The 14,306-nt window shown below is 32.7% G+C and overlaps 1 protein-coding gene across 12 annotated transcripts in view; it reads left to right on the top strand.

The window, feature by feature from the left end:
* The window catches only part of KDM4C (lysine demethylase 4C), a 196,363-nt gene that overhangs the window by 149,081 nt on the left and 32,976 nt on the right, over positions 1-14,306 (top strand). For all 12 annotated transcript variants that reach the window (XM_026703723.2, XM_087926663.1, XM_087926667.1 and 9 more), the window contains exons 17-18: positions 5,984-6,039; positions 8,103-8,211. In XM_026703723.2, the coding sequence (XP_026559508.1) occupies positions 5,984-6,039; positions 8,103-8,211 (165 nt within the window). The remainder of the gene's footprint in view (positions 1-5,983; positions 6,040-8,102; positions 8,212-14,306) is intronic.

The following is a 14,306-nucleotide window of genomic DNA, read 5'->3' as shown; positions in this document are numbered from 1 at the left end:
TTTGCTGTGTTTGCGCTTACATATGTAAGTGGAAATTGAAATAACTTTATTATGGTCATTAAACTGCATAAGGGAATTGGCATCTGAATATTCAAAATTAAATTGACAACCTCAGGGTATTTAGGAAAGGTAAATACAAACAAAGAATTTTGGCTAAAAGGCAATATTAAATTAAAAAACATTGATATTTGCAGAGTCATTGGTACTCTCTGAATTTGCTTGTTTTCTTGAAAATGTTTCATTACCCAGACTAGGGAACATCATCAATGCTAGTGTCAACCCTAAGCTACAAATATTCTCCTTTATTAGTAATATTGATGCTTGCTACATATGTGCGACAAATCAAAAAAATGATTAAAATTAGCAATATGTATAGCATAAACTTTGAAATAGCAGCATAAAATGGATACAAAATGTAAAAAAAAAAAACAGATAAAACAACAAAATTATCCAAAAAAAGATTTGAAGATTAAATGTATAGCGGAATAATTTGAATACATGTTTAATTATATCTCTTCCCAGGAGGGGTGGGATTCAAATTTTTAAACAACTGGTTCTGTGGGTGTGGCTTGGTGATCATGTGACTGGGTGGGCATGGCCAACTCAATATCACTCATGTCGAGGGGCGTTTCTCCTCCCCTGGCTTCTCGTGACTGTGGAGATGCTGCAACGGTCGTAAGTGTGAAAAACTATCATAGGTCACTTTTTTCAGTGCCATTGTAACTTTGAATGGTTACTAAATGAACTGCTGTGAGTCAAGGATTATCTGTACAAAAATACAAAAAGCTTCTTTGCTTGCAAAAAACTGCTCTAAATACCAATCATTAGATTAAAAATAACTGCAAGCCAGAGTTACAAAGCAGGCAGGCTGCCAGGCCACCTTGAGGAATTAAAATAGTTAAAATGCAATGATAACTATCAGCAGCCAACTCTTGCTGATAAAGTGAAACTTGGAGGTCATTTAAGCTGTCCAGAAAGAGCACACCCAGGAAAAGCAATCCTAAGAACCATTTGCACCACTTAAAGATACCAACTGGCCTCATTTACCTCACAAAAAATCATCCAGATCTAAGGAAATGTGACATGTCCCCCAGAAAGGCAGTAAAAAAAATCAGTGCCAAGCTTGCATCCTGCCTCTTGGAAATACACCCCAAAAGTACAGTGCCAAATGCCACTAAAGCAGTGAAGGAAGACCCCATCCCTAGATAAAAAAAAGAAACTATGAGGTAGGAAAAAATTCAAACACAATACAAATAATTAAATCACAATAGTAGCTGTTGCTTGTTAAACCAATTATCAGAACACATAGACATAGGAACTAGCCAGATTTCTCAACCCAGTTTATTTTCAGGAACAGAGATGAACCTTTTTCCTTCCAAACAAAGCTGAATAGGGAAAATTATCCCATCAATAAACACAGGATTAAATGTCACCAATGACAGAATTAAACTTCACCAAAAACCAGTTTTAGACGAAAACTCAGAAAGAGTTTGTAAATTCACATTTGAATGTTAGTCTTTCTAGTTAGCCAAGAAGCCTTGCTGAATGTCACTCATCTTGGTTCCTTGTCGTTAAAAGCTCCTTTCCAGTTATTCAGTTATTTCTTCAAAGTGCTGATTGTTGCATGTGGCTGGAAGTATATCCAGGGGAGTGTCTCCTCCCAACAGCAGTGTAAAAAGCTTAAAGTAACCCTTCCCCTTTAAGAAAGTAAAAAAACCCTGCTTCTGAGACAGTAAGTCTAGGCATACTGCCAAGAATGTAATAAGGGTGGAAAAAAACAAAAGGAGATTTCTTCTAATTACAAGTTCTCTGAACTGCTTAGAAAGTTAACAAGGGGTTCTATAGAACCGGTCAGAACCAGTAGAATCCCACCCCTGCTTCCCAGCCATTCTATAGACACCTTGTGCAGTAACTTTAAGTGCCAATTGTGGGTAGAAAAATAAACTTAAGTACAACTTTAAGTGACATTACCCAAATTATTTGCTTTTAATATTTTTGCTGCTAAATGTAGATTATGAGATGTAATGTTCATCAACCTTACATATCAAAAAAACATAAACATGTGCCAACTCAGAAAGCTCAAACTGCCCAAGGAGCTGCTGATACAATTCTACAGAGGAATTATTGAGTCTGTTATCTGCACCTCTATAACTGTCTGGTTTGGTTCTGCAACCCAATAAGACAGACATAGACTTCAGAGAATAATTAGGACTGCAGAAAAAACAATTACTACCAACCTGCCTTCAATCAAGGACCTGTATACTGCATGAGTCAAAAAGAGGGCTGTGAAAATATTTACAGACCCCTCACATCCTGGACATAAACTGTTTCAACTCCTACCCTCAAAACGACACTATAGAGCACTGCACACCAGAACAACTAGACACAAGAACAGTTTTTTTCCTGAACGCCATCACTCTGCTAAACAAATAATTCCCTCAACGCTGTCCTACTATTTACAAAGTCTGCACTACTATTACTATTAATCTTCATCCTTCCTTTCACCCATCTCCTCCCACTCAAGACTGTATAACCGTAACTTTATTGCTTGTATCCTTATGATTTTTATTGACTGTTTCCTAGTATGATTTGATTGCTTATTGTACCCTATGACTATTATTAAGTGTTGTACCTTATGATTCTTGATGAATGTATATTTTCTTTTACGTACACTGAGAGCATATGCACCAAGACAAATTCCTTGTGTGTCCAATCACACTTGGCCAATAAAGAATTCTATTCTATTCTATTCTATTCTATTCTATTCTATTCTATTCTATTCTATTCTATTCTATTCTATTCTATTCTATTCTAACATGAACACTAAAATACAACCTTTCCAAAATGCTTAACTATTGTTTGTACAGCCCATGTCAATGTTTTAATCTATCTTTAGTCTAAATATGTTCATTATATTAATTTTTGTGAGTCCCTAAAATAGCCAATTATGTTTAATCATTGCAGTTTGCTATTTAATATAGTTAAAGATGAGTGAAGATGGTTTTCAAACATATATGTATTTTCCCTCGAGATGCTGATATGAAACTTGGTACATTTTAAACAAATATATTAGGCAGTTATAATGTACTAAGATGTACCTTAATGCAATGGTTCTCAATCTTTTCTTCTCTACAGACCCCCTTTAAATACCTTTTGTAACTATGGCCATGTATCCCCAAGACTTAACCCAGGGGTCTGCAGATCACAGGTTGAAAACAACTGCCTTAAAGTCATTACTTTAGCAGAATGAAATCAGTTGGGGAAAACTGAGGCTGGTGCTCTTATCTTTTCTAATAACTATTTCAACGCTATTTGCAGACCAGGTTTAAGTAAAAATAGGATCATGTAATTTTTGCCATATTGCAGCCACATATACAAAGTTCTTAGAAGGAAGGACACTCCATTCCCGCCCCACAAAAAGCACAGAGTACTGCTCTTATAGGAATGGTTTGTCTTGACAATGACTTCTGATTTTTTCCTCAGTCAGCTACCAGAAGAATAATTGACAAAAAAGACAAATCAATTTACTGTGAGAATTATACTTTGCCTCTTTTTTGTTCATTTTAATAGACTCTCTCCACATTTACACTCCATAAAATTCATAGCTTTTAATGAGACTATTTAAATTGAAGATTATGTTCAGATACAATCACTATAGCATGTGCTTGATGAGGAAATAACCTTCTGACCTGATCAGATAAGATGTGCTTGTAGAGAAAATGAAATCGAGTCTGTAGCACTTGTCTAGGGGCACATCTTTTAAGTATACTTACCTAACAGTGATAGCAATTACTAAGGTCACAGCTTTTTGTCGGGAGCGACAGAGGTAGGTTACCTTATACACCATTATCTAGATATGTAATCTGACAATGTGCCTTGCATGTGTACTAGATGACTTACATTATTTCATAAAGGAGAAACTTATATTGTTATACCAGTCATCCATAAACATACTAACTCAATCCACCTTTGTCCTGCTCTGGCTGGCACTGACCCATTGATTCTGCTTTCCTGAAAACATTCCCAGGTTCCCAAAATATAGATTGTAGCCCAGCATGATCCACGTTGATGGCATTTGCCTAGCTGATGGGCAGTTGTATGGTCCTGATTAGATTAGTAATATTGTTACTTTTGCATTTTTGTTTTTTAAAATATATTTTCATAGTATTAAATTTCATTTTGAATGAGTGGTATGGTGGCCTAGAGGTGAAGCTCTCACCTCACAATCAGGATGCTGTGAGTTCAATCCTAGGTAGAGACAGATATTTCTCTCTCTGGACACACTGATTTTTTGAAAAGTCATCTATGAATCCACATATTTTTCCCCATCCTGCTCCAGAGGCTATAAAGGTTTTTCAGATTTTAGTGAGCATTCTTTCAGTCAGATGAATTGAAGATTATGAATGAGCATGTTTTCTTTGGAGAAAGTCCTACCAAAAACCTATTCCTCTGATAGGAAGATGACATTCTACCCACTCAATAATTACCAGTGAGTACGTAGGAGCTTTTACCGCTGAGAGGAATCAGTGATGCTGTGTGAATGAATAGAAGCTCAGGAGGTTAGAAGAATCATACGTTGTATTACCAAATATGTGTTTACCAATGTGTTTTTGAAAGAATCAGCTTGCCTCTTGAAGGTAATGCTTTTTGTAATGTTTAAACAATACTGATCTCTCTTTTCTTTACATCTCAATCCACTTGTTTCTTTCACCTTATCTCCTCTCTTCTCATCCCTTTCCTTCCAAATACAGTTTTTCTTTCTCCTCACTGTAAATCCATCCTGTTTTTTCCGCTTCTCTTTTGCAGTTTTTATTTGAAGGAGGGAAGGATGCACATGTTTGTATGTTGTATTTCTATATGTGAGAGTGGTTTATGTATGTGAGAAAACATGGTTTGTATTTGTGTCATCAGTTAAATTTATAAACAATATAGCTTATTTTATGTGAACTTAATTTTAGTATGATTTTTTTGTGTGTGAATGAAGTTCTAGCAGACACACTCAGAGAGAGACAGACAGATAGGGAGACAAAAATCCAGAAGAAATCTAATCCTATAAGTAGTAAAGGAATGGCAAATGTTTAACCTATAACAGAAAAGACTAAGGGTGATTTAATGGCTGTCTTAAGACATCTGAAGGATGATCATAATGAGGAGAAAGTGGATGTCAGATGAAACTACTGGGAAATAGATTCAGTGTAAGTGTTAGAAAGAATTTTCTAATGGTAAGAGCTGGCAACTAGAGGAATGGGTTATTATCCCTGGAGATTTTCAAGCAGAGACTGCATAGTACAGGTAGTTCTTGACTTACAACAGTTTGTTCATTTAGTGCCCATTCGAACCATTTTCACACTAATGACTGTTGCAGCATCCTTATGATCATGCGATCAAAATTCAGATGCTTGGCAATTGACTCATATTTATGTCAGTTGCAGTGTACTGGGGTCACATGATCACCTTTTGTGACCTTCTGATAAGCAAAGCAATGGGGAAGCCAGATTCACTTAACAACAGTATTACTAACTTAACAACTTTGGTGATTCACTTAACAACCGTGGCAAGAAAAGTCATAATGGGGTAAAACTCACTTAACAAATGCCTCATTTAACAACAGAAATGGTGGACTCAATTGTGCTTGGAATATCTGTAATGTGTCCAAAATAATGTATCAGATTTAAGTGGAATTTTCATATATTATAACAATTAACAAAAGTTTGTGCAAATTCTATTTCCAGAATGTCATGTGATTTCTTTACTTCCATCAACTTTTTTGAGGAATCGAATTAAAAATATTTTAACATCTCAAAAAAAGCACTGAAAGTCATTAAAACATTGTAATTTATATTATGCTGTTTTATGATGGTAAATATTAGATTGAGATTAATTACTTTTATCTTACAATCAATTGTATAAAATTTATTGCAGTTTAAGGTTAATTTTTCCTCTTCTCTCCTCTCCTCCTGTCCCCTCCCCTCCCCTCCCATAGGAGTGTTGTCTCTGTAATTTGAGAGGTGGAGCACTCAAGCAAACTACTGACAAAAAGTAAGTAGCTTAGCTAATAGATTCCCTCTGTTTTATCTTTGTTATTTTATCAACTATATTGAACTTTGCATTACCAATAGTTCAACTAGCTTATGAACGGGCAATCTGCATATGTGCAAGTGACCCCCGCACGTCTCTGCACATGCACACACGACCCCACGGCCCACATGCCTCTTCACATGCATGTTTCTCATGCCTCTGCACATGCATGCACCCCATGCCTCTGCATGCTTGTGCGCCCCCCCACCCCATGCCTCAGCGCACGCATGCACATCTTGCACGTGCCCCGCACCCTGTGTATGCGCGGCAGGTACCTGACAATCAACTGGCTGGCTCCACAATGGAGCGGTCTAACTGCTAATCATAAGATTCTTTTTTCAGAACTCACTATATTCCAATTTAAATAACCAATAAGAAATCTTGGTTCGTATTCAACATTTCCTGAATGTATACCTTTTTTCTTGAAAAATTACTCAGAATATTAATTTTGGAAAAGCATGATATCTGAAGAATAATTATGTTAAAATGTGCGTGTTACTTCTTTTTATGAATCAAATTCAGTTAAAAATGCAGGTGAAATGAATTTTGTGACATCTGGCTAAAAACATAAAAATTAAGTTAAATGTACTTAAGATATATAAAAATATATCACAAGACTTAATGATTTCTCCAAATGCCCTTGTGTTATCTGTGCGGATGAAATAGGCGGGTGAGATAGATCCATTGGTGCTATAAAAGAATGAAATTCCATACTGATCCAATGTTTGCCAACTTAGAGACCAGGTTTGACAAAGCTCTAGTATAGAGTATTATAGGAAAATGAATGTGCTGTTACAAGTTACAAGCTAAGCATGGAATAAAAGAATATTAAGTGAATTTGAATATTCCAAAATACCAACTTCTGGTCAGTTTAATTCTGAGGCAATATTGGAATACTGAATAGGTAACGAGTTTGCAATTAAAGAATAAATAAATTAGATATTATAAAACCTATTAACAATGCATAATAAATCAGTAGTGCCACTACTATGCTCAAACATACCTCACATTTTGCACCAGTCCTTTGAACAAACTGATTTTTAAAAGATTATTACTGAAACAAAGAAAACCCCACATTCTCATATTAGGAAGTCCAGATTGCAGCAATATCTATTTCCAGGAGATAGACAGACAGATCTCAAAATGAAGGCTTTATATGGAATGGAGTATTATTTTGAATGTAACTGTATATAAATAATAAATTGCATTTGTATGAATGTTCATTCATATAATCCATTTTTTTAGTGATTGACCTGGAAGAATCAAATGGTAGATCCTTTCATATGGAAAGCTTGCTACATCTAGGGCTCCACTTAATAGCATAGAAATCTGTCAAATGAATACTTAGATATATAAATGTTTCATGCAACCAACGGGGTGCATCACTTTGGAGGTGGATGATGGATTAAAACAAGAAACTCCCCCTCCATGTGCATTCTCTCCCTTCATTCCCATTTTTAATTATAAATTATTACGATTATGATTATTTATTGCTTAAATATTTTAATAGCTTTTAATGTTTATAAACCTTCCAGAGTCACCTCTTGATGAGATGGGCAGCAAACAAGTCTAATAAATAGAATAAAATAAAATAAATGTAGTTATCTGGTTTTTATTTCTGAAATATATTATTATTAAATCTAATATTATTAAATATTAGAGATTAAATCAAACTATAACTACACACGGTTTTAAATTAATTAAACTCACTAATATCACCTCAATATTTTTAAAAATTAAATACAAATTAAGTTTCAAAAATTGCATAATTGATAGAACTGAAAATAATCATAGGGAGGAAAAAAAGAAATTATTTGAACACAGTACTTTTGTATGATACGTCTACCTATTTGATCATATTTCAAAATGAATTCAACACTTTAAAATATTTAAAACCATGATCTTGATTTACATGCAGTTTTGGAAATGTGCAAAAATAATTACATGAAGTTTTCTTTTAATTTTTTTAATGTTTGTATTTCTTTTGTCTTTGCATGCATGTACTTTTTTTTATAATTTTATAGGTGGGCTCATGTCATGTGTGCAATTGCTATACCTGAAGTCAGGTTTGGTAATGTCACAGAGAGAACCCCAATAGACACAAGCAGGATACCATTGCAGAGATTGAAACTGGTGAGTAATAATAGTATAAATTGTTACTATAATATATAATTTACACTTGTAAGACATTGCAAATTTTACAAATTATTATATAAACAATAGGTGCATTGCTGAATTTTCAGTGAGTATACCGTCATTACTGTGGGATGGGCAGCTCTATAAATAATTTAAATTGAAAAATAAATTCCACAATAATAGAAGTCCTGAAAAACTCCAGAATATCTATTTCGTAGCATAAAGCTTCCTTTAGACAATGTGAACCTAATGAGGACACTAAATTTGCAGAAAATATGTATGTTATAAGAAATTATAGAAGTCAAGAGGAAAGTATTAAAGGAATTGATAAAAATATATATACTTTATATTTAAAGCAACAAAGTGGCCAATGTGATTGGATTGTTAGAATAATTTGGAGATTGCTACAAAAGGTACAGGATAGATAACTGAGCAGATTGGGTTCAATACAAGATGTCCCAAAGTCTTTTTGGTTTGGGTTTTTTTTTCCATGAAACATCTTAATGTGCTAATGATCTTTGTTGAGATTATTTAAACATATTCTGATCATCCTGTAACCATAGGTTTAGAGGACAATATATGATGGATTTATTGAGATATGAGTGAAGAAAAAACAGCACAAAAATTACCTTCTCTTAGGGCATTTCAGTTGGGGCCCTTCTCATCTTCACTGGTGTTTTGATTGTAAAATGAAGATTAAATAATAGTAGTACTTTTTCCCCTCAGATAAAGATTTTTTTGAAACTCAAATGTACCAAAGCATATCAATATCATGTATGAATTTATCTTTGAGATCCAAGTCTTTCACAGCTGAAAATAAGGAAATTGCCAGCAGTTGCTTGAGTCAGGAGCACAGATGTTCATTATACACATGAAGTGTCTGGTTAGTTCACAAACAACAAGAAGAATATTTTATTTTTAAAAATAGCTAATGTTTTCACTACCCTCAGGGAAAAAGGGTAAAACAGCTTTTATTTACTCAAGCAATGAACTGTTCATATGCTTTGGACTTTTACATTGTCAGCATTAATCTTCATAAAATTCCAGATGTTCTGAGTGAAGTTTTGTATGTATATAAAAAATGAAAAACCCATTTAAAATACTGGCTAAGTCAATTCAACAATAGTTTAATTATGAAATTCAGAGCTGGTTTCCCTTCCAGAAAACTTTTTGGGGTTAAAAAAAAATAATTATGCAGAGCTATATTGTGAAGATTTTTATGTTCACATTCTTGCACAGTTGCATTCTTTTCTAATATGCTATTACTGAAAAAATAGGAAGTAACTTAAAGATTGGCTTTATTTTTTAATAATAATTGTAAAACTGCAGTAATTGTACAGCAGAGGCTGATGGCTGAATGCAGTTCTATTAAATCTTAAAGTGCCCAGAAGCTTCCAAAAGTTGTTACTAAATTTTAATTTCAATGCAACTGAGTTAAGATGTTATTAAATTATGCCCGGAGAATAATCACATCAACGTGTATTTACTTTTTCTTAAATGGAAAGGAGAGGAAATTCAGTGTTTTGTCCTGACCCACCCTCCCTTTTGTATCCCAGCATACCTCTCCAAGGCCAAGTGCTATCTTCAATCTGGATTAAAAAATAATGTACCTCATATAAAACATTAGAATAAAGACATAGCCAATTGTGGCAATGCAGAATGATAAAAGTAAAATAATGTGCTTATGTATAAAATAATATAAATTACTGTATTTTGAGAATAATATAACAGTGATTAAAATAAAGATTAATGCTTAGATGCCAATTTCTGGACTTCATTGTGTTGTCATTAAGTCTTCCTTCTTAAAATTTCTTTTGAAATTTAGCAGACTTTAGCAGACTGAATGACATGAAGAGCAATACTTATTTGCACAATGACTGGCAGTGACTTTTTCTTTTCTGCCACATAGTTTCCTATTATTTTTATATTTCAGACATATTTCTCCAAGCAGAGAGGAAAATGAGTTTTGAACAGACTGAAGTTGCCTTGGGCTTTTGATTACTTCATATTTATATTTGTGAAGTGAATCCTATATAAGCATGAGTACTTTCTGGGTGAGGGTAGTATTTTGAAAATAAAATTACCAAGCAACAATAGGAAATCTATGTGATTTTTATTATGTGGTAAGGTCAAAGTCTTATCTGAATGTGCTTATAAATTTGCACCTGAAGGCAAGTAACTGTGGGTCTGAAAACCAAAGACCATTGTTTTGACCCTTGAAAAAGGTGATCCATTTAAAAAATAAATTTACTTTAGTATGCCATTTAAAAAATAAAATAAAATGGAACAGTTGGCATAGTCGTGCTAAGGGTGTCCATACTTTAACTCAATTTTAAAATAAAATCTAAAACCAATTTGCTCATTGTCTTGGATTTAATTTTACAAGAAAATAGATTAAGTACAAAGTTTTGAATAGCTACACCCTTTTTCTAGCAGTGTACAAATATTTGACACTGATACACTATGCTGTTGTCATGCAATTCCTGGAATATAAGCAACTATTGATTAACTTTCAGCATTTCAAAAATATTGCTGCAGGCAGTAATATGAAGGAAAGTCATTATACTGAACATTAACTTACACGTTGACTATCTGACTTCCATATTTTCTGTTTTGGAATAATACTCAGAATTGCTCAACCATATTTCTATAGTGTTTCAAAAGTAATATTAAAATACATTGATGAAGAGTGAATGCTTTCATTGTTCAGTTAGAAAGTTGTTAAAATATAGTTAATAGACTAAAAATTCACCAGAGAGTTTTTTGTCAGTAAATAATTTATGGTTGCATTAAAATGATGCCAGTGCGTAGACATGTTTTATCATACATTTTTGTGGGTCTGATTTTAGTAGAATAAAAATGAATGAGACAAGCCATCTACTTTTTCTCAAAATTATATGTTGCAGTAAATTGATTTTGCTGTGCTTAATTTTGTATGTAAGTAATATAGCTGTAAATATTTTTTGTAAAATATGTATTGGTTTGATACACTACTTTTAAAATCCTAAATATATGGAAGTAAATTGTAGAATGTAAATTTAGTATTATTCTTTCTAAATACAGAGTTCTTACTTTTGCTTACGATGATAATTGTGAAAAATTAATCCATCAAAACTATTCAGGACTTTAAATGATGGAAAAATATTCCACGTACCTCTTAAGAATACATTATTTTTACAATATTTACACATTAGGACACAGAGGCATTTATCCCTGTACATCAATTATTAACCAATGTTTGATCTCTATAGCAGAATAAGTGAAATTTTCTCTTAAATTACTATTTCACATATAAGTTGTTACAAATTGTTGAATTTCAGCTTTTTACATATCCATAAATAATTTCATCAGTGGTACATTTAATATTGTGAGCTAAAAGTCTGTATTTACAAAGAATAATTCTGAAAGTAAGCTCTAATAATTTACTTTCATACATACAAGTGCTTAACAATATGTATCATGTTTATTTTCAACAATTTTAAAAATTTATTAAAATTAAGTTGGATGAATTAATTTTTACATTCATCATATATGATTCATCATATATGAAATGAAAATTAATAAATCATTGCTTTATTTAATAAATAATGAAACATTTCTCATAAAGATATAGTTGTAGCTTTACATATCATTTCCTTATGGTCCCAAATATGCAATAAATCATAGTTTTAACAAACCTCTATTTAATGTATTTTGGATTCAGTGGATTATGCGTTTCCATTCTTTGCATGCTTTAAATCCCATTCATAGTTTTGCATATGTCTAAAATATGTATGCTTAAAATGTCTTTCGGATTCAATAGATGTTCCTTTTTGCCTTGTTGAGGATTCACTGTAATGGATATTCATTATGGAAGCCCATATAAAAGATAAACAAATTCTGAGAAATAAGAGATGAAAGGATTGCAACAGCAACCTGGCTAATGTTATCATATTGATTTTTTTCTCAATAATTCCTTGATGTTATTTACATGATATTTTATTAACCATATCCAATAGATAACAGTATTGTGTCTGTTGATACAGTAAGTGCAAATCCTATTTAATTCCGGACAGGATATTCTTTTATATTCTGCTTGTGTTTCTGCCAAAAGAAGTAATATAGTCTTATATCCAGAGTGAATTGTAGATCATTATCCTTAGAAAACAGTGATTAAAAATTAATTTGCTGACTGTGTATTTTTAATAGATTGGTACTTTTTCTATATTAAATATATACTGTAAATAATGTGAAACATAGATATTACATATTCTTATTACATAGATTACATAACAATGCTAATATAATCAACCAATTAATTTTAATTCAACTGGCTTTGTGCCTGAGACAGGATTAGCCTGATTTCTAGCCTGATGCCTTACATCAAAGTAGCTCAACAAATAACACTGATAATAACACAACATTTATTAAATATGGCAGTAAAACAAGTAAGGCAGAATAAAAATTGAAAGTCTTGTATAAACTGATTTAACTTCATTTATGGAAATCTTAAAGGCTCACTGCATAAATATAAATAGGGTTTAATTTTAGTGTTAAAATTTACTGCAAAGCAAAATATTAAAACTTCACTTCAGAATAAACATTAATCAGAGTGGACTCATTTACATCTGGAATCAAAGTTAACTGGGACAAAGACAAAGACAGAATATAAGTACAGAAGGGACAGGGCAAGCATGTCCAACCGGCAATCCATGGACCACATGCAGCCCTGAACAGCTAGTAATGCAGCCTCACAAGATCGTAAACTTTTACAATTACTATGTAATTTATATACATGAGGTATATTATATATTTTATATGCAGCCCAAGACCATTCCTCTTCACTCAGTCACTCAGTGCATCCCAGCAAGCCAAAAGGTTGGACCCCCATGGGATAAGGGACTTGTAAGTCTGGTGGGGCAAAATTATTTTAATCATATCCCAGAGCCAATTCTGTAGGATATAGGTTGTCACAACTTTTCTAATTTCTGAGGTTTCTGAAATTAGGAAACTGAAAATAAAACATTAAGACAGTTGTTGAGGCTTATTTTAGAAAAGTCTTTTACATATAAGCGCTTCACTACATGGATTTTTTATAGGCAGTCATGAAATAGACAGGTAGAGAAGCCAAAACAGGACAAATCTTTTCCCTTTAAATTATTTTGTTTAACAATAAATATCTAAGAAAAGTGGAGTTCTAGACTGACTATATTTTTAATGAGGTAATGAGCTTCTTGAGTGAAGTGGTCTATGCTTTATCTCATTTTTGAAATGATGAATTGACAGTGTCAAAATAAGCAGCATACTAGAGGGAAATAGTTTTCCTGTGAAAGTTTCTCATTCTTTATGAGAGTCAAAGCACTGTCATAATTTACTATGCAAGAGTTATTTTGTGGATTTATTTGAAAGAATGTCATTTTTGATAAGTTTAGAGATTCCTGACCCATATTTAATGCTCAAAACTTTAAGTGTTCTGAAATACAGTAAATCAGCTTCTGATATTTTAATAAAAATGAACAAAGCACATATCTTTCTAAGTTGCTTTCCTCTTAGAAAAGTGTTTATATCAGTTTTTCATCAGAAAGATACTATCACAGTTGGTTTTGTAGCTCCTTCAATTTTTCATGTTTTTATTCAAAAACATTTATTTAAATGGTAACGCTATGCTGAGTTTTCATAAAGCATAACATTTTATAAGGCTTCAATCTTATGTAGTTTTTTTTGCGGGGGGGGGAATAGACTACACGGAACATAAAGCATTCCATTCATAGTTTAATAACTGGACACAAAGACAAGTGAGAATCGGCATAAGTCTTTATTAGCTACCATAAACATAAAACAAATTAAATACTGTGAAGAAAAATATCAAGAGTGAATACTATTACAGAAGATAAGCTTACATTAAATTTCCAAATGAGATATTGTCATCAAAAATTTTAAGAGCTAAATTGCTTGCAGTAAGCCATGGTTGAAATTCCTTCTCACCAAAATTAGAGTCTCTTATTTGAGGATGATAGTAGAGCTTATGTGGAGATAACATGTTCTAAAGTATCCAGAAGAATCCTTGACACCATGTAGACCAAACACATTTTGAATGCTTTTATATCGTGTGA

This window comes from Pseudonaja textilis, chromosome 2, assembly GCF_049901715.1.
Source record: "Pseudonaja textilis isolate UNSWEBS1 chromosome 2, rPseTex1.2, whole genome shotgun sequence".
Taxonomy (NCBI): domain Eukaryota; kingdom Metazoa; phylum Chordata; class Lepidosauria; order Squamata; family Elapidae; genus Pseudonaja; species Pseudonaja textilis.
The sequence above is the reverse complement of the archived record's forward strand: the minus strand, read 5'-3'. Positions and strand labels throughout refer to the sequence as shown.